We start from the raw sequence: 26113 nt of genomic DNA on the forward strand, positions 1-26113 counted from the left end.
AAGTTTGAAGATATGTGAAAGGGGAAAGCAGTTCACTTCCTGAACAGTGCTCTGAGGCCCCGTGGAAAGAGAAATCATGGCAGAAAGAAATTGCAGGGGGGATAAAAGGTACAAAATCATAGTGGAAGGTACATTTTCATCCAACTCTGTGGTACCTAAGAAACACCCCAAGCCCCAGCTATGTTCCTTTGCTCTTCTGATGTGCAGACCCAAGTGCCCCCTGCACTGCATTGCCTGGGCACAAATAACACATTTGCCTCATGTACATCTTGGAGCATGGCACAGTTAATGTCAAGTGCTGTTCACCCTTCTGACCCCTCAGTGAAGAGAAACTGGACAAGGACAGAAGCTGCAGAGTGACTCTAGCTGTGACCTGGCTTTTGTTTCCACCCCACACAGTGAACCCTCTCCCAAGCTCTGGGGCAGAGACTCTGCATGGGGGAGTCTCTCCCATGGTAACCCCACGGGTTTGCACTGGGGAGAGGTCTCCAGCTACTGCTGCACTCTGCTAAACATCATGTGGCATTTTTCCATCATGGAAATAAAGCCTCATTCTTATTCCTCACTGATCAGACATGCTTCTCTGGTAGGTGGCACCAGCAAGGATGAAATAGCTTCAAGTTTTACCTCGTGGCTTGTAATACAGCAGGGCTCACTTTGTATAACTATCACTGAGGGAGCATATTTCAAATAATTGTTGCACAATCTCCACTGGAATCTAATTTGCAATTGTAATAATTTCCTTTGACTTGTTCTTCTAAGAGCCATCCTCAGCCAGGACTGCACCTTGGGAATAATGCTGCCACTCAAAGAGAGTAAGGAGGGAGCACATCCCAGCCTCAAAGGCCTGCACACACACAAAGCCCTGCTGCAGTCCCAGGAGCTGCTCAGTGACCAAGGCTTCAGGGAATGAGCTATTCAAGAGCTCCCCAGTCTAATATTAGATAAAATAGAAAACAAAAGACATGCCTTCATTTTTCATCAAAATGATGCTAAATATTGCCCAGTCCTTACTCATCACCATGCAGCACACAAGGCCTAAGCTTTTCAAGACTGCTTTAGGTGTGATTTTTAGGAGTCTAGGAGTACACAGACAAACCCAGTGTCTATCAGTGAAAAGGGTGTTTCAATATTGTAACACTGTGGCATTCACATTCTCTGAAAAATCCCTTCACCCAGGGTTTTCTCCTGGGAAGCTGGGAAGCCTCAGAGAAAAGGAAAACAATTCTGATCTCATTTGCTTCTCCTGTGTTGTGCTCATGTGGAATGTGTTTGGAGATTGTTCACCCACAGGTGATTGTTCCATTGGATTCTGCTGGGAGTTGTTTTCACTCTTTGGCCAATCAGGGCCAAGCTGTGTCAGGGCTCTGGAAAGAGTTTTCATTATTATCTTTTTAGCATTCAGTAAGTGTCCTTTCTGTATTCTTTAGTATAGTATAGCATTCTTTAATATAATATCATATAATACAGTAATAAATTAGCTTTCTGAGAACATGAAGTCAGATCCATCATTCCTGTCTTCATCAGGGCATCCCAGAAAATACAATATAACAGCTGTACTGGGAACTGCAAGGCACACACACAAATGTTAAGAAATAAGAACTGCAGTAAGCAGCCCAGGTGTACCAGTAGAACAGATAAAATGACTGAGCAGACAAGCAGTGAAGCTGGATCCATCATGCTGGGAGAGCAAAGAGCTCCTGTCCCACAGCAAGGCCACCAAGAGCAGTGCTGTGGGGCACCAGCCCCACTCTCAGCAGCTTTCCCCTCTCTCCTGCTGAGCAGATTTAGAAAGAAAGCTCCAAGTACAACACTGCACACCATGCTGGAGCACATCTCCAGGACTTCCTATTCTTGGCTTGTCACAAATAGGAATGTGTTTGCTACAAGTACAAGAACAACACAATTCAACTCCTCTTAAAGGCAAGGATACATTAGCATTTTAGGCACTAATAAACCATGCTCTGAATATCCACAGACAGAAAAGAGCTCTTACTGGGTCATTTATCAACACTCTGCCTCCAACAAGGTGAAAAGGATATTATCTAAATATTAACAAAGACACAAGTGCTAGAAGTGAGCCTGGATTGGGCCCAGCTGACACACAGACAGCTCCTGTCCCTGCTCAGGGCAGAGCTCATGGACACACCAGGCAGGCAGCTCCAGGGTCTGCTGGCTCTGTGGGTGCAAACCACAGCAAATGTGAACTCCTTTACAAGTTTCCCTAAGGGATTCCTAAAGAGGACACCTGAGGCAGCTCTCCTCTCTCTTGTTGCACCACTGAGGGCTCAGACACAAATGTGAATTCCCCTGTCCCTTTGGGTGCCATCACTGGCTGTTGGAAGGCTGGGCATTCAACTGCAGAGGAAGAGAACACATTCAGCACATCCAGAAACATTTAATGCTGCAACAGCCACATTCACCTGGGCCACAGGACTGGATCTTTTTCCCCCTTCCACTTCTCTTTGACATAAATCACCTAATTATTGCTGTTCTTTCCATTACAGAGAACTGATAAAGAACTTCTTAGGGAAGAAGCTTCTGTTGATTTTTATTTTTTGAATTGGGTGATAAAAATACTTCTGTCTATAACACTGGTGTGATGAACCATTTCAAATGCATCTTTTAAAAAAGAATCCAGGCTGAGTGGATGTTCAGTGGATGACAGCTCAGCAGCTGAAAAGGCTGACAGTGAAATTGTGAGAGGGGCAAGCATTTGTACCTGCAAATCATCCCAAGGAAACCAAGTTTCCTTAACTCCCACAATTACACTTTTCCCAACATCCAAACTAAGCAGCTCTCAACCCTGCTATGCACTGAGTTAGCTCTCAGTAACACTGCAGATAACACCCCCCAAAAGGACAGCATTCCTTTTGAGCCAGGGCCAGACAACATCAGAATAAGTAGAGCTTTTTCAGCTGCATATGAACATGTACTTCTAAAATGGAAAACAGTCTGTCAGAGTTTGCTTTGAATTTTTACAGTGTGTAACACTGTGTTACTAGAGCACAGTTACTCCCACTGCATCTTTCTCTAGCTCTGCATGGTTTAAGCCCACTCAGCTTTTACAGCCAGTTCTTCCCTGGGCAGATTCCTCAGGCAGTGCTGCCAAAACTTTACAAGCTGTTCTTGTGCTGGAGTACCACGACTCACGAGATAACTCTGAATGGAAAGAAAATGGGCCTGACCATTTCCTTATGGAGTGCATAAATTAAAGCATGACCCCACTGGGAGACTGCAAGAAAAGCAGCCATTCAGACTGGCCACCCTGACTACAAGTAATTAAAAATTAAAAAAAAAAAAAAAAAAGAAAAGAAAAAGAGACAATCTGCTTAGCGACCAGTCTTTTCCTTTCAGACATTACTAAATCTAGATAGAAAATCTTCCAAATTCTCCTAAAGCAAGTTTTATTTTCAAGAGTAGCAACAGCAACTGTTCACATGTTTGAAGCATCTGGGAATTACCAGCATGACCTGGAGCTCCAGTGCCAAGGGAAGGTGTTGGTGCTGGCACAACACATCCCACACCTCACCCTGGCAGCTGAGGAGGTGTGCTGGGCTGGAGCTGGGCATGCTTTGGGGGTTTGGGATGGCAGGAGAGAGATACAGACAGCAATGGCCTGGGAAACAAAACCAAGCATGTCAGGATAGATGTGGCAAAGCAAGGAACAAGCAGAGAGAAGCAAACACAGGCTGGCACAGGCCATGCAGTGGCCTAGGAAGGGGAATATTTTCAGTACAAATTGGACACAGAACAGAGGATATTGTAATAATGATGCTCTGAAATGGCTGAATGGGGTTTGTAGTAAGGCAGGTGGAAAGAAAGGAAATGCTGCATCTTGGAGACCAGCAAGATTAAGAGCCTGAATGCAAAGGGGTCAGAATAGAAAATGAGCACACCACTCTTGTTACAGGGCAGAGGAACAGACATGCTGGCAATGACATCCTTAGGGACTGAGAGAGGTGTTTGGGCTCCTGAAGTTACTTGAATGCTTTTTGGTTTTGTGGTATATTGTTTTTGAGCTGAAAATTTGACAGCCATGGATAATATAAAATAACAAAGAATGGTGATTTGGGCACTATGTGGACTGGAAGAGAGAAATAAGGGAAAAACAGTCAGAGAAATACCCCTAGAAAAGTCAAGGAAAGTAGAGAGGAAAGAGGCACAGGCAGAGCTGAGGGAGCTGAAGCAGGTGAGGCCAGAGGAAGCTGCAGGAAGCCAGTGAAACAAATAAAGTGGATGAGGAGGGGATGAATCACAGGACAAGGTGAGTGACAAGGTGAGCATGGGAACATGGACTAGAGGAAAATGCCCATGTACAAAGCTGGAAAAACATTAACAGATAATTCCTGTAAGAGTTTCTACAAGAGGTGGCTGGAGAGGGGAGGGGAACAAGGCCAAGCTTTATTTTTCTGGTTGTTTCTAGACCATTAGTCCCCCTTCTTTCTGGCTGTACAGAGGTTTACAAGAAAGCAATGTAGTTTTGGGCTGTCTCTATATTCTGTTGAGCCCACACATTATAAAATTACAAGTACAGTGCTCCTTTACCTGCCACCTTTAAAATAATGCATTTAGTTGCAGAGCAGTGTTCTGACCCTTCTCTTACTGGTCAGCATCCTCACCTCTCACAGAATACACCAGTCTTGAGGTGGCAGAAATTAGGGAAACTGCTTTCAAGTGACAGGTCTCTAAAGTTCTTCCAGCCTGGTCTGTAGTAATGTTAATTTAGGAGTCCTTCATTGCCTTCTGATGTAAGTAAAGGAGCCACAGGAGGGCTGGAGAGAAGAATCAGCTCCATAGATGAGAACAGGTTCCATGAGAATGAGAAAAGCCACAAGAGGATAAAAGACATACATAAGCTGTGTATAAGAATCAGGCTAGGCATTCCTATGTCCTACATGACAAAAAAGCAGGGCAGAAATTTTAATTGATCAAGCATCCTTCTGAGGTGACATCTCCCCTGGTACCTCTGTTTTAGCCAGAGGGCTGACAAATGCAGCAGAACAATGCATCCTGAAGATCAAACCTTGATGGGCAGTTCTCCAAAAACTGCCCCAAAAATGAGTAAGGATCTAAGACACAGCTCAGAAGCAAACCTGGTGAGTGGTTGTTAATAGGTGTGTATGGGTTATCAAGCCCCAGCAGCAAATGAACAAGGTCCCCCTCTGCTTTACCAGCAAAGCATGTTTAGGGACAGAGGAATGTGGAAAAAACAGGGCATTCAGCCTGTATTGGATAGCTCCCACACCCTGCCTCCATTCCATAAAACCTGTTGCCACAGAAACTTGCCAGGCAGTGGAACAGCCAGAAACAGGATCTCCTCTAGAGGTCCCAGATAACATCAGCCAGAAGGAGAACTGCAAAAACAACCCCCACAGCACCTTTCTAGGTCACTGTTCCCTGTAACCCAAAACTTGAAGGGAGAAGCTGAGCTCGATGTCCCCTGAGGGCTGGGGACAGCCTGAGCAGTGGCACAGGGGGTGTGGGACAGCCCCAGAGCTGGGGACAAGGGCTGGGGACAAAGGCTGCTCTGTTCCCTGCCCTGGAGCCCTCCCTGGGGCACTGCAGGAACATCAGGAACATTTCCTCCCTTGGCTGCAGGGGCAGGCTCAGTGACCTGGCTGTCCCAGGGCACCCAGGAGGGCTGGCCCCAGCGCCCCAGAGGGAGAGGAGCCTTCCCCAAGCCTCAGGAGGAGCAGGGATGGCACTTGAGCAGTTGGTTATTGGTTATTGGTTATTGTTGTTGATCTTTCTGCTTTCACCAGAGTGGGAAAATAAAACTGCAAGGGATATGTCAGTGCCTTCACTCTGTTAAACCATGGCCAGAGTTATTGCTAACTCAGCCCCCAGCTTACCAAGTGTAGGACAGGGGGCCTTGGTCCCCTACTTGATGGGGGAGATCTCTTGAGGGATTATCAGTGCTCTTTGAAGGGTCAAAAGAGTCAGGAGGGATTTTATTTTTCTACCACTGGGAACAATTTTCTTTGGAGAATGAGGAAAATTCTTTGCAGAGAAAAGCTGCTCCAAATCAGGGTTTGGGAAAGAGAACAAATCCAAGAAATGTTCTGATATCAAAACCATGCTGAGAGGAACCTGAGATAAGTATGGCATAAAATGAAAGATATTCACTTCCCTGTCTCCATGCAAACACTTAAGCCTGGAATAACCTCTGCAATAAACTCCACACTACCCAGCATTCCTACTCTCTCACATTCCTTCTTTATCCCCTGCTCTCAGGAAATCTTTGTACTCCAACATCCACTTGGTTATTGCCCTATTATCCATCCCAGGTGTTTCTTGAACTGCTAAACTGGGTTATGGACATCTCTAAAGCTATTTTTTAAAATAAAGACATTGGCAGAGCAAATTGTTACACCAAGATTCTACAAAACAGACTTGTCTTTGCACACTGTCAGGCTCCCATTTCAAGCAGTGGTAACAGCAGTTTATTACACTTCTGAACGAAAATCTTTGTGGGGCTGCAAATATCACAGTGCTTCTAATGCCCTTCCTCCCATAAAACAGCACTGGAGAGTTAGGTACCAAGCCAAGATCCCTGAAAGCCAAACAAGGAGCTCCTGAGGACAGGGCAAATTCCTTCTTTGTATCAGAGAGAGAGCAGGTTGGAAAGGTTTCCACTTCACACATGGATGGTGAAATCACTCCCCTTCACCTGCACGTTTCCTTGGCCTCATGGCACAGACCCTGAGCTGCAGGTGAGAGCCTCAGCAGGCAGAACCATGGGGACCTTGAGGGGTTAGAGCCTGCCTTGGCCCATGGGAGGATTGAGGAGCTCAGTGGCACTGAGGGAAATGGCCCTCAGGAGCTGAAAGTGGCAGGCAGGAAGCCAAGGCCTCCTGCAACACAGCTCTTATCCCTTCAGGACACAGGGCCACAGGTTAAAGGAGCCCTTTTAATGGGATGCCAAAGCATTTATCTTCAGGGTAAAGAGACCTCTTGTAAACACAACATGTTGTCTTTGAGTGGTGGGGAGAATCAGAGAGAGCTCTGGGAACCCATGGACACACTGGATAAAATACAGACAGTCTTTGAGGAGATTTGGCACAAGTTACTTCAGGAGTTAAAACATTCTTGGATCATTTTTTCTCCAAAGAGAATACTATTTGTGGAGCCAAGCCCCTCTTCCCACCCCAGTAACTGGGAACACATTCAATGCAGACAAAACCCAGACATTTTATGGAGTCCCCTAATACTCACAAGAGATCATTAACAAGTGTTAACAGAAGTTGTTAGTCTTTGCAATCTCATAGCTGGCAGGGCTGATGTGAGAGCTCCAAAGCCACCGCACTGTCTCCAGTTATCTCCTCTGAGTGATGTATTCAGCTCTGTTTTACAGCTGGGGATGAAAGTTTGGGCAGCCCCTCCCGCTCTTCAAACACGTGTGTGTGCATGTGGGGCACACCCGTGCCCACAAAGTGGTGAAAGCCAGGGCTGCCTCTCCTGATCTGCTGCTCCAGCTCAGCTCCTGGAGGGAGTCAGATTCCCTGAGACTGAGCCCATAACCCACTCACAGAATTCACAGAATGACCAGGTTGGGAGAGACCTTCAGGATCATGGAGTCCAACCCAGCCCCAACAGCTCAACTCAGCCCTGGCACCCAGTGCCACATCCAGGCTTTGTTAAACACACCCAGGGATGGGGACTGCACCACCTCCCTGGGCAGAACATTCCAGAACTTTATCACTCTTTCCATGAAAAACTTTCCCACTATCCAACCTGTATTTCCCTTGGCACAGCTTGAGGCTGTGTGCTCTGGCTGTGTCAGTGCTGCTCGAGAAAGAGGTACATTCCCTACTGCACCTGTGTCACTGCCATGTTTTCTGAAAAATCCCCTTGCCAGGATTTCTTCTCCTGAGAAGCCTCAGAGAAAAATGAAAACGATAATTATCTTATTTGCTTCCACTGTGTTTTGCTGATTTGGAATGTGGTTTGGCGATTGTTTATCCAACAGGTGGTTGTTTGATTGGTTTCGTGTGAATTGTTTTAACTTAATGATCAATCACAGCCAAGCTGTGTCAGACTCTGGAAGGAGTCTCAAGATTCATTATTATTTTTTAGCCTTCTGTCAGTATCCTTTCTGTATTCTTTAGTATAGTTTTAGTATAGCATACTTTAATATAATGTAATATCATAAAATAATAAATTAGCCTTCTGAGAACATGGATTCACTCTATCCTCCCCATGACGAGGGACCCCAAAAATACCACACACCTGCAGCACTGGCACACCACAAAGTTTTGGTTTGGGGGTTAGAACTCTAACAGCCCTTCATTACTCTTACTCAAAAACCAAGCTAAGCCTGGAGGTTTTTTATTTGTTCCTAATGTGCATCAGATTAATTGGGGTGTTCAGAGAAAGCATGGTCCAGCAAAAAAGCCAAATATTTTCTAGAAATGCTTCCATGTGGATTGAACTCCTGTGGAGTCTCTGCACCAGCCCCATGGTAGGGGAGCTACCTGCCCTCACCTCCCACGGCTGAGAACAAGCATTTGGATGGATAAGGGCTCACTGCATGACTGCAGGTGTGAAAGCACATCCCATTTCTCCCACCTTCCCAAAAACCCCGACATTCACTCTCAAGACAGCCTTTCCTCAGTGCTGAGTGAGGGCTTCCATCACATTCTCTGCATCTTCAGCCTCTGAGGGAGGATCCCTTGCTCAGGGAATGCCCAAGCCCCAGTGCTGAGGAGGACTGAGAAAATGGCTCAGAGCAGCCCCAGCTGCCCATGGTAGAAGGCAAAAATATGGCTCTGGAAACCCCTGGGAGCACTTAGCTACTGATCCTGGTGTTTGATGAGACATAATTGCACAGAGCATTTGAATATACTGATTTCCTTTAAATCCATTGCAAAAAGCCCTCTGAAACAACCTTCAGAGTCTTCAGACCAGAAAACTCTAAAAACTAAATCCACCAGGCAGTAAAAGAAGTTATAATTCTGACTCCATACTCTGAACACTCACATTTAAGCCCTACACAAAGTTACACAAGCACTTGGGACCAAAAACCAGGATGCAGTAAAGATTTATATCCTCAGGGGAACGTTATTTCTTGTCCTTGACAGCACTGAGCTTTATACTGTATCCTGCAAATAAATCATATCTGCTGCTTCTGGAGCACAGCTGTCAACCTTGGCTGCAGGAATACATGGGACACAAAAGCAGGAACTGGGTCCTCCAAAAGGGAAAAAACCCCAAAAACAACTCAGTGGGTGCTGGCAGGTGTTTGTTAACCAGCTTCTGTTTGCTTTAGCAATATATTCATATTAAGATACAAAAGTGATAATAAATCTCTTCTCCTAGATTACACAAGAATGTTATATATTGCTTCCATATGATCAATCATTCTGTTTTCAGTCTGGAAATCCATGGTGACCACAGATTTTGCAATCTATTCTACACTCTTTTAAAGAAAAGGAACGGCAATATTTTGTGGCACTATTTTAAAAGGTTTTTGTCTTACGAAATTTGCCTTCATATAGTACACAAGAGATTTCTATTAATTAGAATGAAGATAAACACAGTGAAAAAGGCTATGAAGGATATTATTCATGTTTAACAAAATAAAAATCAGTTGTTCTGATTTCATCTGCATTAACATTTTATGAGTTTAGGGGTTTGATTTGGTTTTGCTGTTTTGGTTTTTTCCTTTAAAAAGCCCCAACAGTTCATAAGCCTGTCTTGTTTAAAATTGGCTGGTCTGAGAGAAGCACAGCACAGATCAAAGAGCCCAGCACCAGAGCAATGTTTGAGACACTCAGTAAGATGGAGAGTACTGCCACAGTGCCTGCTGCCCTGGGTGCATGGCAGCTGCTTTGTTTGTGCCACTTTGAACACATTTCTGGACTAATTACTTTGTTAAATCAGAAACATATATGATGGAACCAATTAGCTTAATTGTATCTTGTCAACAACCACGGGTTAGCTCAAACATCTGTAGGACACTGTGATATTGCCACTTTAAAGCACAGGGCAGCAGTGGCTACGTGTCTTAGATAAAATCCTGGCCTGCTGAAGCAATGAATTGTGCCTTTCCACATACCAAATTCCAAACTTATCAGGCACAGAGCCATAAGAGATAAGGAAAAAATTGGGAGTTTGCTGTTATTTTCTGAACACTCAGAGCTTTGCTTTCACAAGATGGGCACGGTGCTGTTCATGGAGGGCTGCAAGGGCCATGCTGAACTGCAGCTGCATTTCTTGCAGAGCAGGAGCTGCATGGGCCCTGTGGTGTTTTCAGGGTCCCCAGATGGAGGAGGAAAACGAGAATCTGACTCCATGTTCTTAGAAGGCTAATTTATTATTTTATTATATTATATTAAAGAATGCTATACTAAAACTATACTAAAGAATAGAGAAAGGTTACTTACAGAAGGCTAAAGAATAATAATGAAAGACTCATGCCTCTCTCTTCAGATTCTGTCACAGCCTGACCCTGATTGGTCATTAAGTCAAAATAATTCACATGTTGGATAAACAGTCTCCAAACCACATTCCAAAGCAGCAAAACACAGGAGAAGCAAATGAGATCATATTGCTTTCCTTTTTCCCTGAGGTCTCTCAGCTTCCCAGGAGAAGAGTCCAGAGCAAAGAGGATTTTTCAGAAAATATGATGGTGACAGGCCCTTCCCACAGCAGGACACAGCAAACCCTCAGGACCCCTCTGATGTTACCAAGCAAAGAGGTCCAAGCTTCCTCACCCAGGCCAATTACTTAGTGGGGGACAGCTGATCATCCATGGTCACTCCAGAGCCAGGTTTGTATGTGCCCAATCCCTCCTGCTCTCCACTTCACACTGCATCTAACACACTGAATGAAGCTTGGAGCTGGGTCTGTGCTGTACATAACATTTCTGGAGAACTGGAAGGATAGAATCACAATGCATTTGCAGTACAGATTTTTCTCTTGCTGCATTTTCAGCCAGTGATATTCTGGATGCAATAAAATATACAAGGACAGGGTCTTTAGCTGGAGCAAACACAAAGTAAACTCTACCAAGTATAATCTAAACACAAAAATCTCTTTTCCTGAGCATCACAAAAGCATTTGAAAGAATGTCAAACAGATGCCCCAAGAAAATTACTTCCCCTGCCTCTTTTCTCATCCCAAACCCTTATTATTACTTTTTGATTGATTTTTTTTGGCTCTTACACACTCTCATGCTGATCTTCTTAGGTGGGCTCTATACAACCTTCTCCCAGCTTTCTTTCATCCCTCTAGTGTTCTTGCCAAGAAATTATTCTAGTTTTATGAAAGGTTTCTTTTTTATTTCATAATCATTTTCTCTTGATCCAAAATGAACTAAAACTCAGTGGTTGGGTGTTTTGTTCTTTAATGCAACACTTGGTCTGCCAACAGCCTTAAAAATGTATTTCAGCCTTCTCTGTTTATTTGAAAGCTGTTTCTTCCAAGAAGGCTAAGAATAATGTGGTTACCATAGTTTCCTTATCCACAACCAATAAAATGCAGCTTGGAATACAATAAAACAAAGCTGAGACTACTCACAAAATGTGACTGAATGAGTGAACACTGAAATCTTCACCCTACATCACTCATCACTCCTAGCACTATGGAAAACACTCAGGGCTAATCAATAGCCACCCTTTGGTGCAGCAGGGAAGATGAGGATAAACTGTCCAACTACCAGCTATTTGAGATATTTCAATTCCAACACTTTGGATGTCTGCTGCTTTGGAATTCCCACCTCACAGATTGAGTGTTTCACTGCAGAGATTTTGTGCTTTGCTGTAATGTCTTGTTCTGGGAAGCTTTGCTGAGGCTCACTGGAACCAAGTGATGGATTAATTACTGCTAGGAACTGGTTGACAAAGTAAATAATGAACTGCTTGTTCTTACAGTTTTGTTTGCTCCCGAACAGGCAAGATTCTAGGGAACAAGCCAAAAATAATCTTTCCTCTTTCAAGTCAACTGGCCAACAAAACCCCACATACACTTCAGAGATTATACAAATTACACCTGCTTTGGACACAACCATTTGCTTTCCTCATTACAAGTGAGGGGATTTTACTCTAATAAAAGGAACTTTTAAGAAATGAAAGAAAAGCAATTGTTCTCAATAGTAATGAATAAAGAAACACCCACCACATGCACAATGGTGTGACCTGCTGGCAAATTTGGTTTTTTCCTGATTTAAAAAACTTCTAAAGGGAAGGGAAGGGAAGGGAAGGGAAGGGAAGGGAAGGGAAGGGAAGGGAAGGGAAGGGAAGGGAAGGGAAGGGAAGGGAAGGGAAGGGAAGGGAAGGGAAGGGAAGGGAAGGGAAGGGAAGGGAAGGGAAGGGAAGGGAAGGGAAGGGAAGGGAAGGGAAGGGAAGGGAAGGGAAGGGAAGGGAAGGGAAGGGAAGGGAAGGGAAGGGAAGGGAAGGGAAGGGAAGGGAAGGGAAGGGAAGGGAAGGGAAGGGAAGGGAAGGGAAGGGAAGGGACAAAGCATATCCTATTTGATGCAAGCACCTGAGTGGGAGAGAAGCAGAATCCTCCTCCCACAGAGTCAGTGCATGCTTTGGGTCTGACCCCTGTGGTGCCTGGGACTCTCATAAACACACCAGGTAAACATGGAAGAACACAACTCAAGATTTTCTGGTGTTCTGCTCATGTTTTCTTGCCAGTGACAACAGCCCAAGACCGCTGAGTTTAAATTAAAAAGCTCTGGCCATGGTTTGATAACCCCTGGATGTAAGCAATAGGGAAAGAAAATAAAGCAACTCCCTTCCTCAGCCCAGGCATCCAGGGCTGTAGGTGGGGATTCTGAGCAGAGGGAGCAGGAGAACTGCTGGAAGAGCATTTGCTGCTGTTGTTTTTGAAGAAAAGCTGTTACCCTCACTGTGCAGCTTTCTGGAGCTTTGTCAGACCCCAGGAACACCATCAGTGGGTGTATCAAACACACACACTGGGAGCCACACAGTTTCAGTTAGAGAAGGTATTGCACAAGAAAATATAACACTTCTTTCATCCCTGCCTTCTCATCTTGGGAAGGTCACATGTAGGAATACACACGAGGAGAGGAAAGAGAGAAAAAGGTGTAGGAGTTCAAGAGATCACTCATGTGGTGAACATGCTCCACTCTCATGTTCACCTCACAGCAAAAGCATTCTGTGTGTAGCAGGATGCCAGCTATAATGCACAAGATAAAAAATAGTACTTTTACAGGAAAAACATCTTAGATCTGTTAGTGTTAGCTCATGGCATTGCTTAGACCAAGTAGCACGTTTTTAAACTGCTGATGTCAACTTAATCAGGATCAGCACTATAAAAGAAAATAGCTAAAAGAAAGGTGTTGCAGTAAGGTAGAAAAATTATAAAAGAAGGGCCTCACAAAATCAGGCCTGCTCTGTTAAATGGATAGCTAGCCTGTCATTTCTTCTAAGCAAAGCTAGCACTTTACAAATTCCCATATGAGAACAATCCTGGTGTGAGCAGTTCCTTAACATAATCTATTCCTAGGTGAAAAACAACCAGCGCCTACAGAAACATTAAATCTATTCCATGAGAACAAGTGAAGAAAACATGTAAAGTATTTAAGAGTAGAGAGATTTGATGGACAAGTAAAATACCTTTTACTAACCAATAAAGTAATAAACAGGAAAGCTACTGACCAATTGGAGTCACACACAAGGTCTGTAACACTGTATAAAAAGGAGTGAATATGTGAATAAAGAATGGGCTTTTCCCACCATGAAGAAAATGGAGTCCTGTGTGATTTATTTCAATAGACAGGTCTTTCACATCCCCAGAGTGAATATCTGGGGGGAGCAGGAAGAAACAGCAAAGACCAAACCTGTAGCAAACTTTGCACCCTCCTTATCTATTAAAAAGAAACAGGTAGACCAGGGATTTTTTTCAACATTTCCATTATGCCATCAGCACAACACACTCCAAATGTGAACTTGTTCATTAATGTTTTTAACAAGTTCATTAGTGTTTTTAAACTTCTCAATCAACAACACCCAAGAGGAGAGGCCCTGTGTCTCTGCATTGCCTTGGGGACAAGGCAGCAGCCCCTTTGTCACCAGGCTGTAAACGGTGCCCACAGTAAATGACATTTAAAGTCCCATCTGCTGTGCCATGACCAGCTTGGCTGTGGTTCCAGAACCAGCATCCTGGCTGTGGTTACCAGAACCAGACCCAGCAGCCTGGCTGTGGTTACACAACCAGAACCAGCAGCCTGGCCATGGTCCCAGGGCCACAAGCTTGGCTGTGGCTACCAGAACCAGACCCAGCAGCTTGGCTGTGATTACACAACCAGAACCAGACCCAGCAGCCTGGCTGTGGTTCCAGAACCAGACCCAGCAGCTTGGCTGTGATTACACAACCAGAACCAGACCCAGCAGCCTGGCTGTGGTTCCAGAACCAGAACCAGCAGCTTGGCTGTGATTACACAACCAGAACCAGACCCAGCAGCCTGGCTGTGGTTCCAGAACCAGAACCAGCAACTTGGCTGTGGTTCTAGAATCAGAACCAGCAGCCTGGCTGTGGTACCAGAACCAGACCCAGCAGCCTGGCTGTTATTAACAGAACCATAACCAGCAGCTTGGCTGTGGTTACCAGAATGAGACCCAGCAGCCTGGCTGTGATTACCAGAACCATAACCAGCAGCCTGGCTGTGATTACCAGAACTAGACCCAGCAGCCTGGCTGTGGTCCCAGAAGCAGAAGCAGACCCAGCAGATTGGCTGTGGTTCCAGAACCAGCAGCTTGGCTGTGCTCCCAGAACCAGAACCAGGAGCCTGGCTGTGGTTCCAGACCCAGACCCATCAGCCTGGCCATGGTCCCAGAACCAGACCCATCAGCCTGGCTGTGGTTCTAGAAGCAGACTCAGCAGCTTAGCCATGGTTCCAGACCCATCAGCCTGCCCATGGTTCCAGTGTCAGATCCATCAGCCTGGCTATGGTTCCAGCACCATGATCCTGGCCACGGTCCCAGGGTCAGACCCATCATCCTGGCCATGGTTCCAGATCTATCACCCTGGCCATGTTCCCAGTCCCAGCTCCATCACCCTGGCCATGTTCCCAGTCCCAGCTCCATCACCCTGGCCATGTTCCCAGGCCAGTTCTAGAAGCCTGGCCATGTTCCCAGGCCAGCTCCATCACCCTGGCCATGTTCCCAGTCCCAGCTCCACCACCCTGGCCATGTTCCCAGGCCAGCTCCATCACCCTGGCCATGTTCCCAGGCCAGCTCCACCACCCTGGCCATGTTCCCAGTCCCAGCTCCATCACCCTGGCCATGTTCCCAGGCCAGCAGCCCCTGCTCCAGGCCAGGAGCACAGCCACCCACCTCGTTGATGGCCAGCTGCTCGCCGCCGCCCCCAGGGTGGCCGTAGCGGTGGGTGGAGCTGCGGAAATCCTCGTACAGATCCTCCTCGCTGCCCACATCGTCCGTTAGGGCTGTCTTGTCCAGGCCTCCGTCAGTGATCACTGCAACAGCAAAATGCGCATGTTGGCATACAGCACAGCATTCAAAAAAAAAAATCAATAATAAAATATATTTCTCCATGTCACTCTATATATAAAACCTTTTTTTTTTTAATATAACACTTCTAAAATTTCATCTACATTTAATTCTATTTGTCTTCAATTACCACAAGAAATATTTTTCATTTACAAAAACAAAATGTAAGCTATTATTCCATCAAACATTAAAAATAACCTGTTACAGATATCTTTTATGAAAAATCCTTTCCTTAGGATTTTTCCTCCTGAGAAGCTGGGAGGCCTCAGGAACAAAATGTAAACAATGGTTATCTGCTGCTGTGGGATGCAACAGGTGCATCTGGGATTGGTCTCATGTTGGATGTTTGTAATTAATGGCCAATCACAGTCAGCTGGCTCAGACAGAGAGCCGAGCCACAAACCTTTGTTATTCATTCTTTCCTATTCTATTCTTAGCCAGCCTTCTGAGGAAATCCTTTCTTCTATTCTTTTAGTATAGTTTTAATATAATATATATAATAAAATAATAAATCAAGCCTTTTGAAAGATGGAGTCAGATCCTTGTCTCTTCCCTCATCCTAAGAGCCCTGTGAACACTGTCACAATAACCAATATAATTTAAAAACTTACATTATTAACTCATAATATTAAAATAATTACCCATGTAAAACACGCAAAAATCATTTATCCATCAATATAAATCAAAATATAAAAATAACTTTAAACCTTAAAACTTAAAAAAAAAAAATTCAGTGCTGCCTCAGTAGCACTGAAACAGGATGGCAGCTCACTGGGGCAAGGGGCACCATAATGCAGCATAAAGGTGAAAAAGACAAGGAAACTAGAGGAAATTTGGGTCAGAATTCCACCCTCATGCGTGCCTGTTCTTCAGAGAATTTTTCTCCACCCATGTTTAACCCCCATAAATGATTGTGTCTTTTTCTAGACTGGAAAATATGATTTAAAAAAAATTCAACAACTGCTGTATGTTGCAAAGCAAAGACCAAGCAAGAATAGCAAAACAAGGTCTGAAAAAAGGCGCAGGCAATGACGGCACAAGTGTGATTTTATTAGGACTTGCTGGAAACTGGACCAGGTAACAAGAGCTCATGCCTGCCACTTCATGCCTTGAGGGTTATGATTTACCAAATCCTATCTGGCCAAAGGAACCCTCAACCTTTGGGAAAAACCTTCACCTTCATCTCTGCCCACACGCTTATTTGAGAATCATTTTTGATGCCTAAAAGGGTGTTTGCTCCAGAATGATCCATTATTACCACAGGAAGGCCATTCTGCTCAGCACAGCCCCCCAAAATGGAGGGCTCACAGTCTGCAGCTACAGCAAACACTGAACTCTCAAGCCTGAGAGAAATAAAAATGTGACATTTATACTCCTAGCACAGAAGAAAGTGTCACTGCATCTGTTTCATGGGCAGGATCTTTGTCCTAAAGTCTCCTTAAGGTATTAGCAAACACCCTGCAGTGCCATGTGTGACATTCATCCCATTCCTGCACTGGTTGCTGAACATGAACCTTCTGTTCTGAAACCTGTGGAAAATGACAGTGATTACAGAAACCACTTGCTGACATATTCCTCTGGATTAGCAACTGCCAGGGCAACAGTTTCCATGACAAAGCAGTGGGCTTGACAAAGATTCCTGTGCATGGAGCACCTACACAGGCATGGTGCAGAGAACAACAGAATATTCTAGAAACTGTGATTTCAGTAAATGGACTTGACATGGCTACAGGAGTAAATGAATGAAAACATGGACATTGCTATCAGCACACCTGGCAACAGTCTTGGCTGTGCCAGTTACATCATGTGAGCCTCCAAATTTTTGCAGAACAGGTGAAAAAATCTTTTGAGCTTGACCTTGTAGAGATTTAATAGGGAGAGACTCACAAAGCTGGTCTTGAGCCCTCCTTTCCCTTCATAATGCAAGTGCATCTTATGCACATAATTGTGCCATTGGGTCAAAAAAAGCACCCCATGATTTATTAGCTTATTAATTACCTGAAATCAAAGCTGCACCACATTAGCACTGAATAAAATGCTGACAAAGCTCCAGCCAGGCCTGCAGAGTTTGTCCCCATCCACACTCTCAGTACCTGGGATGGTTTGTTAAGGCTGCACCACCTGATCTCTGCTATTTACAGGGAGGTGGGAATTCAGTGTAGCACCTATCAGTTCAATGCAGTGACCTGACATCAAAATGATGAGGATGAGCTATTTTTAAACTAAATACTTGCTTGTTTATGCTTTGAATTCAATAAATTGGCACAACACAGCAAAGGTTGTCTGAAGCTGGGACTGCACTTGGTATTGATGGCAATTCAGGACACAGAGGTGCAGATGAGCTTATGATTAAAGCAGAATTTCCTGAGCAAGTATGGAACTACCCAAGCATTCAACTTTAAGTGACATTTCACACAAAAATCAAGCATTCCCCTAGCTTTGCTCTGACACCTCACATGTACATTATCCAGAAATTCTGCACTGAATGTGTGCCACTAGTATAGATTGCATATAAAGCAATTCTGGGGTTAAGACCTAGTCCATTAATATAAAACTCAAAACCAGCTGGAATACCACTGATATTATAATTTCATGCAGAGTTACTGGAACTTTTAAAACTAAATTCAAGGGCATTAAAGGTATCACTTTTTGCTCACACACTGAAAAACCTTTGATAGTAATGAACAATTTCCAGTGTGTTAGTGTAGCACAGAAACAAATTAAAAATGTTTTTCAAGAACAAATAAAAATAAATCATTTATAAGAAGCAAGTTAGCAGTCACTTAATTCAAAACTCTTCTGCAGCCCTCTGATTTCATTCTTTTCCCTTATTTTACACCCGGCTTCATTGCTTTGCCCTTACACATCTTCTGCTATTTTCACTGCTGAAAGTAACCTTCAGCTTGAAAAATGTTTATTGGCATCTTTAAGGCTTTTGTTTTTTGCCCCCACATTTTCCTATTTGTTCTCTGATCTGTGCTTAGATGAAAAAGCAAAAGCTCCAGGGAGGTATTTATCTGTGTTACTTAAAATGCTCTATACCTCTGCTAAATGCCTTGAAAGCTGTGCTTGCTTTTACCAGAGATCTGGTTTTCCTCTCTGATCTTACCAAGCTCATCAATTCTCTGCTGTCTCAAGACCTGCTACTGCATTTGGGATTAGTTTTGCTGGCAAAAAAAAAAGACATATTGCACCAAAATTATACTTCACAGGCATGAGAAAGTTCTCAATCCTTGAGGAAGAATGGCCCAGGATAGCCATTGCACATCTTCCCAAACTAATGCTGCAGGGAAGAATTAAATTCATTAAAAATAAGGGTTTGCTCTGAAGCAGGTTAGATGAAAGACATGACCACAAATAAATAAAATAGTAGTCTGGAATGGTGACCCAATGCACTAGAAAGCCATCAAGGAAGTAGGAGAGTGAAGGCTTTTAGTGTAGGAACTGACTTAATGTGCAAAGCACAAACTAGGTCAAGTAGAAAAGAGGCAAGCACTATACAAAAATCTTAGCAGACAAGTTAGCAGAGATTGCTGGAGCAGCCTATCCTGGCACTGTGAACCTGCACAGGGATAACTCAGGTGCTGCATTCCTGCCACCCCCAGGTGCTCATGTCTGACACTGAAGTTCAGTGGCACAGCCATGCCTGGCCTCTGGAGCACTGACCTGCCCTGGCCCTGCCTGCCAGTCAGGCCACAGCAAGGAACAATGTTCTGTCAGAAAGTAAAGCCAAGCTTCAATTAACTCAAGCAGATTTCTTCATATTTATACCTCCGTCCTGATAAATGTCACTAAATATGGCAACAAATCCCACACACAGGATTAGAGGGAGGGGGAGTAACCAACATTTAGTACTACAGCCAATATGTGCAAGAACTAAAACTGTTTCCTGCTGCTGTTAGTCCTAGCCCAAGCTTGGATTTCTGTCATTCCAGTACAAAAGCAGATGGATAATGCTAGCAAGAGCAGCTCACAAAAGAATGCCACACAAACTCTTTTTAATGCACCTGTGGGATCTCAGCACCTCAGGATGGAGGTGCAGAGAGGCCGAGACCACCCTTGGGGGGCTCGGGAATCCTGGAATGTTGCCAGAAGTGTCTGGTGGCTGGACTTTGATCCTACACAGGAGGTGAGACCTGTATGAGGACTGGGAGGAATTCACTGGGTGAATGGTGAAGGGATAAGTTGGTTAAAGTGTAAAACACAGGGTTTAGGATTTTGGTACAGGGGGGTCTAAAGAAGTAAGATGGAGGAATTGGGGCGTGTCCTGTCCTTCTTCTTCTTCTTCTTGGCCTCCATCTTCTGTGGTGGTGGTGGCACTTTGGGATTGGTTATTACTAAAAGTGCACCGGTTAATAAGGGTAGAAGGTATTGGGGAGAAATGATAAATATTGTACACGTAACTTCGGGTATAAAGATAAGTGACCGCCCCGGGGGCTCGCAGTGTGCCCATGGCTGACTTGCTGTGCAGACCTCTGTCGGGCTGAAAGAAAATCTTTTAGATAAACAATTAATAAACACCGAGACCGAGACAAGATCAGAAGTCTCTCCTCGTCCTTTGAAGCGTCGGCTCTTCAAGGCCATCCCTGGGCCTTTCCAGGCCACCTAAACAGCTCACAGAAAACCTTACATGCATCCACACAGATAAAGTGTCAAAAACCTTACTCCATGAAGAATTATCTTGAGGATGTGAAGCTTTAAAACTCATTCAAAGGATGTCACTGGAAGCAGGGAGTGGCACAGGTGCTGCCTTGGGCTGCTCTCAGGGATGACAAAAGGGAAGGGCTCTGTTCAAGCCAAGTGAAGCTTGGGCAGATGGTGCAGGGGCAGGCTCACCCTGCTCACACCTCCCCACAGGGTTTGGAATGCAGCTGGAAGCAGGCAGCAGTGGGAAGGTCCTGCCTGGGCCCTGCTTGTGCCCCTGCCTTGCTGAAAGGTGATGCCAAGCAGCTCCAGAGGTACTGGCACACAGTTCCAGAGCTCCCCACGGCACCAGGAAGCCTCTGGAGCTGTTTCCAGCCCTGTGCTTCACAGGGAAGAGCACTCAGAGCCCAGAGGGAGGGACAAGCCACAGCTGAACAATTCACTGCCACCCTCCATCCTGCTCAGAGGTAAATTGGGTCATTGGAGGGCAGCTGCCTGCATGGGGGGTTTGCACAATCCCCAGGTGACACTGCAGAACAAACCAGGGGGCTGCACTGGGACAGCCTTGACCTTCACCACCAACAGCGATGGCAGGGAGGGGAAAACAAGGAAAAGGTTTTGTGTTGTTCATCAAACTGGTGGGAAGATGAAGTTGGAATTAGATGATCTACTGGAGGTCTCAGAAAACAAATGTTAGCTGCAGTGCAGAGATCAGCTGAGACCAATGTCACCAGTTCACACACCTGTGCCCTGCTCCTCTCTCAAAGGATGGACCTGCCTCACACATTCCATGTGCCAGCAGTTAGTGAACACAAGCTGCTGTCAAACAATCAAAAGAATAATAACCTCAAGCAAAACCCCAAATCAAAGTAACACCTGAAAGACTACACACACCTACCCCCATAAAAAAATAAAACTGAAGGAATATAGTCCCACCTTCTCAGTGGAAAATTGTTCTCACAGAATAAATTTCTAGAATGGTTTCCTTGGAGGAGTTGGACACTACAGCCCCAAATCTAGCACAGCCTCTTACCAGAGCTCTCTCAAGCTCACAGGGGTTCATGTCTCAGCTGGAACAAACCCCAGCAGCTCCCCAGTGGCAAGGAGCTCCAGACGTGTGTCTGGGTCACAAGCCTGAACAATGACCCAGGACTGAAGGAAAATGGGCTGCAGGCACTTTCCCAAAATGTTGGTTATCTGTTTTCACTTGACTTACAGTCTGCAGCTTTTAGGGGCAAGGCTGGGACAGGAATCCATGATGATTACAGACAGCTTGGAAAGCCAAGAGCATCCATAGTTTATTAAAGCACATTATATTGACAAAGAGAACAATTTTTCCTGTATTTGAATTGTCTCTTTCAAGTGTGCTTTTTCCACATCCACCCATTTCATTTGTCTCTGCAGCATTTACATTTAAAATAATCCACCAAAACAACAGTAGGAGGCTGATTTACACTCACAGAGCAAATTAATTCAGAGCTAACAACATCATCCCCTCTGCCTCAGTGAGCAGAGATTGCTGTGGTTGCGTGCAGCCCACAGGAAAGCTCAGTGCAGCTGTGCAGGAAGCACTTCAAGAGATTGAAGATGATAAACAAGTGAAGCATGGGGCTGGGAACCACACCCAGACTCCATGGCCCAGGTGAGAGGAGCCCCTCTCCCTCCTCTTCATCATTTGGGGTTGCTGAAGCCTTTTCTCCTTGGAAACAGAGCTGCAGCCCCCACCAGTCCCGCTCTCAATTATGTGCTTCATTTATCAGATGCTGCTCCAGAGGTCCCTCTGCAGCTGCCACAGTGAAATCCATCAGTGATGTCACCCCAGCCCTGCCCCAGCAGTGCAATTCTGCAATTCTGCAGCTCTCACTGTGCTCAGGGACCCTCCCTCAGCATTCTGCTCAGGCTTGTGGGCCAGTTTAACAGGGAGAGGGAGGTCAGGCAGGGAATTAGCACCAAGGGAACAATGACCAGTTAGGATGAGCTTCACGAGGAGAAAAAAACAAAATAAAACAAAACACCAAAACAAACCAGAAAATCACCAGGATTTCTGGTCCTTCAAAACCAAGCCTAGAGGGCTGAGGTCATTAGGATGACATTTCTGAGTAGGTTACAAAACCATGCTAAACCAGTCTTTGAAGGAGAAATCACAGACTGGGAAGGAAAGACAGAAAATATTTAAGTAAGCAAGCTTCATCTCCTCCATTTTAAAGAAACATTAAGAAGATAAAGGATTCAACATAACAAAATTGAATTAACATTTTGGTATAGTGCCACAAACATAATTTCTTTTGTGAATGAAGCCAGTTCCTAATTAGCTGAGGTAAAGAGCAAAATCTGTGCTTGAAAAAGAAAAAAGGACAGCTCTTCAGTGGGAAACCAAGCACAGATCCTGTGTGGGTCTGCTGGGCACATCACCCAGGGTACCATTCATCAGCAATAATGCACTGAGCCACCCACTCAGGTTTCAGGAGTTTTTAAATCCCAATTAGAATCTAAATGACTTGCAGGGAGGCTTAAGGGAGTTCTCAGCTCTCTCGGGTAGCAGAGATAATTATGGGCAAGAGAGAGGTGGATTATGAATGGCTCTGCAGCTCTGACTCCCACATCAGCACGTGCAGCTTGGCCCACTCTGCCCTGGCACACACAGGGCACACACAGGGCACAGAGCTGCCCCCAGCCCCTCCTGGGTGATGGCACAGCTGGGAGAGGGGCAGAGATTTAACCAGCTTTGAGGAGGAGTGGACACAGTGGGGAAAACAGGTAGGAAATCACATAAATGTACTTTCTTCATCCAAAGCCTGATCCTTTGTTGAAAAGTGCCTCTGTTGTACAGCACACAAACTATTAATTCACTGGCCTTGTTCCCATCACAGCTACTGACTTGGAAAAAAGCAGGCACGTCCTCCTCCTCCATGTATTTGTTGTTTGTTTGCTCAGGTCTGATTACTCATCCAGTGACTGTTTGCTCTGGTTTTGCAGATGAACATCTCTGCAAATGCTGTTTACTTTATGTCTGGACAGCCCTGAACACAACAGGGCCAATTTCAGTTCAGTCCTTTAAGCCCTATCACAATCTAAGCATGAAGGCAATGGCAGCAATCAAAGCTAGCAGACAAATCCTTACCCAGGCACACTCTTTACCATATCCCTGGCAGGGTGTGCAGGCTGGAATAAATACCTGGCATGTCATTTGCTGCCCCAAAAATGACTTTTATTCATTGAAGTGGCTGCAGTTTAAAGCAGTTTGGATGTGTGTGTCTCTAGGTGAGACAATCTACCATCATGTTTTGAACCTTTCCTCTGTGAAGACTGAAATGATTGCTTTTCTCTTTTCTAACAAGAAACTAGCACTGACACTCCAAACTCATGAGGAATTCTCACCTGTCCATTCCACTCTGCTGCTTAGCCCTGTGCCTGCTACATTTGAGTAAAAATCAGACCAAACTGCTCTCCCTTGATGTGAGCACCACCCACCAGCAGCACCAAAGCTGTCCCTTTTTCAGAGCACTGCATCCCAAAATGCTGCCTGGGGAGCAGCACACTCCTGCTGGAGCGTGACCAGAGGCAGCTCAGACCAGCAGAGTCCTCAGTGAGCCGCCAGCTCACCTGCAAAGCTGAAAATGCTCCATCCCTGCATCCATATCCACCCATTCTTATCCAGAAGTGTAACAAAAACTGAGGAAATTCAAGCAAATGGGTCAGGAAACCAGAACAATAGTTATTTACAGTGAGCAACACCTACTTCAGCAAACAGGGGAGGTAAAGCAGCATCAAAGAGTGTTAGTACAGCTGACAAGCCTGACAAAAATGGACTGGAAGAGATTTTGTCAATAAGGTTCCAGGAATTTATTTGTTTTTATCTGTTTATTTTTAGAAGAGCATCAGCTCCAGATTTTCAAAACCTTATAGCACATCCCACAAGTTGGAGGATCAGCAATCTGGCAAAACGAGACACACTGTTTATTTAAAAGATTATTCCCACAGACTCCCCTATATGATCTCAACTTGCCACTATTTCAGGGCATGGTTACTGTGGCATCACCCCTGGAATCACCTTTGGGCTTCTCTCAGCTTTTGTTTGCACAAATGTATGAAACTTGCCTGTGGGAATGTGCAAACACAGAACCACACTGATCTCACTGCTGCTGAGTCTCATTGCTCTGCCTTCACCTAATCTGAGTTCATCTGAACCAAAGCCCTGGTGCATACTCAAGCATTCTCAAAATCTGTGTTTTAATCCGTATTTTTCTCTTCCAGAATGCAAATGAAAGACCCTTAAACAATTCAGACAGAACAATATTTTTAGTCACCACCAGCCCTCAAATAAAGACCTCCAACAGAAAATGTTCCCCATTCTCTCAGGAATTGTTGTCCCTCCTGCCTCTGCAGCTGCTTTCCAAAGACTTAATTGGTGATTTCTTCATGCAAGTGCTGTTATGTCCCAAATCTCACACTGCTCTTGTCTTCTTTAATTCTATTGATTTAGTGATGATTTGCTTCACCTCTAAAACAACTTCCTCAGAGCCCTGTTAGAAACCCAGCCATCCTGGGCTCTCACAGAGCCTCCTTTCTTGTACCTGGTGCTTTATTAAACAAAGCAAAGAACACACACCTGCTGTAGGAAATTCTGGTTGACTTTTATTTCCTGGAGGTCTCAGAAAACAAATGTTAACTGCAGTCCAGAGTTCAGTCAGACTAATGTCACCTAGTGCAGGTCATGCAGTTCCTCACATCTGTTCTCTGCTCCTCCCTCAAGGATGGACCTGCCTCACACATTCCAAGTGTCACAATTAGTGAACACAAGTTGCTGTCAAACAATCAAAAATAAAAAATGAAACCCATATTTCCAAAGATTCTGCATTTTTATTCTGTCTCTACATTCAAGCACACCCTCAAGAGACCAAGAGCTTGTTAGCTAAGTCTTTGCTAAAGATTTTGTTGCCAAAAAGCAAAAAATTTTCTTCAGTTCTAATCACAGTCCAGAACAAGAAAATTCCACTACACACAAAGTTGAACTACTGGCCTGAAAAAACACACTAAAGATGGCTAAGATTATATTTATGAAGAATTGTCACTAGGATGTGAAACAATTCATATCACAATAGTCTCTGAAATGTTGCACTTGGTCATGCCAACTTTGTATGGAACAAAACAGACACAGGTCTTTCTTATAGTGGCATCATCCACATTATAACTTGAACAATTAAAAATGAAGAATTGTTTTCATAGTAATTTAAAGCCTTGGCAACGTGGCCACTTTGGTTAAGCTGTCAGCAGAGCCTGGAGGAGGCCTGCAAGGCCCAGCCTGGGCTGGTGAGTGGCACAGGCACTGGGCAGGGGCTGCTTGAGGCACAAAGAGCCTCTGCTGGCACTTGGGGAAGGCAGGCTGTTTATCCAAGTGTCTGAGGACTGGTTTAAGAGGCTAACTTGGAACACTTCAATTTGAAAAATGTGACCTTTGGTTTTTCCCAGAATTCTGCATAAATGCCATAAATTTAGTCTTTATCTTGGTGAAGCTATCCAGGCTGACAAGTGGCTTATATCTATGACCTTGGACCACAGAAGTAATTAAAAATGAATGCCATGAGAAGACTTTCAATTGCTCTTGTGCATTATCAAGTATAAGTCTCAAGGGGCAGCAAGATTGTTTTGTTGACATTATTTTGCATGACCAGTCTTCATCTGGTTTCATGCTGGGGATACAATATTTTCATTAAAAATACTTCTAAAACTGCTTTACCTATAGGAAATCCCTCTGTCCCAGTTTATATTTTAATCTGAGTTCTAAGAAAATCCCTGAGATGAAGCTACCAAATATTTTTGAGGGGAAAACAGAAAATCAAGGATTAATATTATTGAACTACAAGAGCCACAATAGCTAAGGGATCAAGCTTTTTGCAGCATACATTTGAATCACACACTGCTACACAAAGGAGTCAAAGCCAGGCTCTGAATTAGTCAGGGGAATTCTTTGGTGTTATTCAGAACAGATT

At 44.6% G+C, this 26113-nt stretch overlaps 1 protein-coding gene across 1 annotated transcript in view; it reads right to left on the minus strand.

The window, feature by feature from the left end:
* The window catches only part of LOC131562477 (uncharacterized), a 133398-nt gene that overhangs the window by 37300 nt on the left and 69985 nt on the right, over nt 1-26113 (minus strand). The window contains exon 4 of the mRNA XM_058812231.1: nt 15306-15445. Coding sequence (XP_058668214.1) covers nt 15306-15445 — 140 coding nt within the window. The remainder of the gene's footprint in view (nt 1-15305; nt 15446-26113) is intronic.

The sequence above is a fragment of the Ammospiza caudacuta genome, chromosome 11, assembly GCF_027887145.1.
Source record: "Ammospiza caudacuta isolate bAmmCau1 chromosome 11, bAmmCau1.pri, whole genome shotgun sequence".
In the NCBI taxonomy this organism is placed as follows: domain Eukaryota; kingdom Metazoa; phylum Chordata; class Aves; order Passeriformes; family Passerellidae; genus Ammospiza; species Ammospiza caudacuta.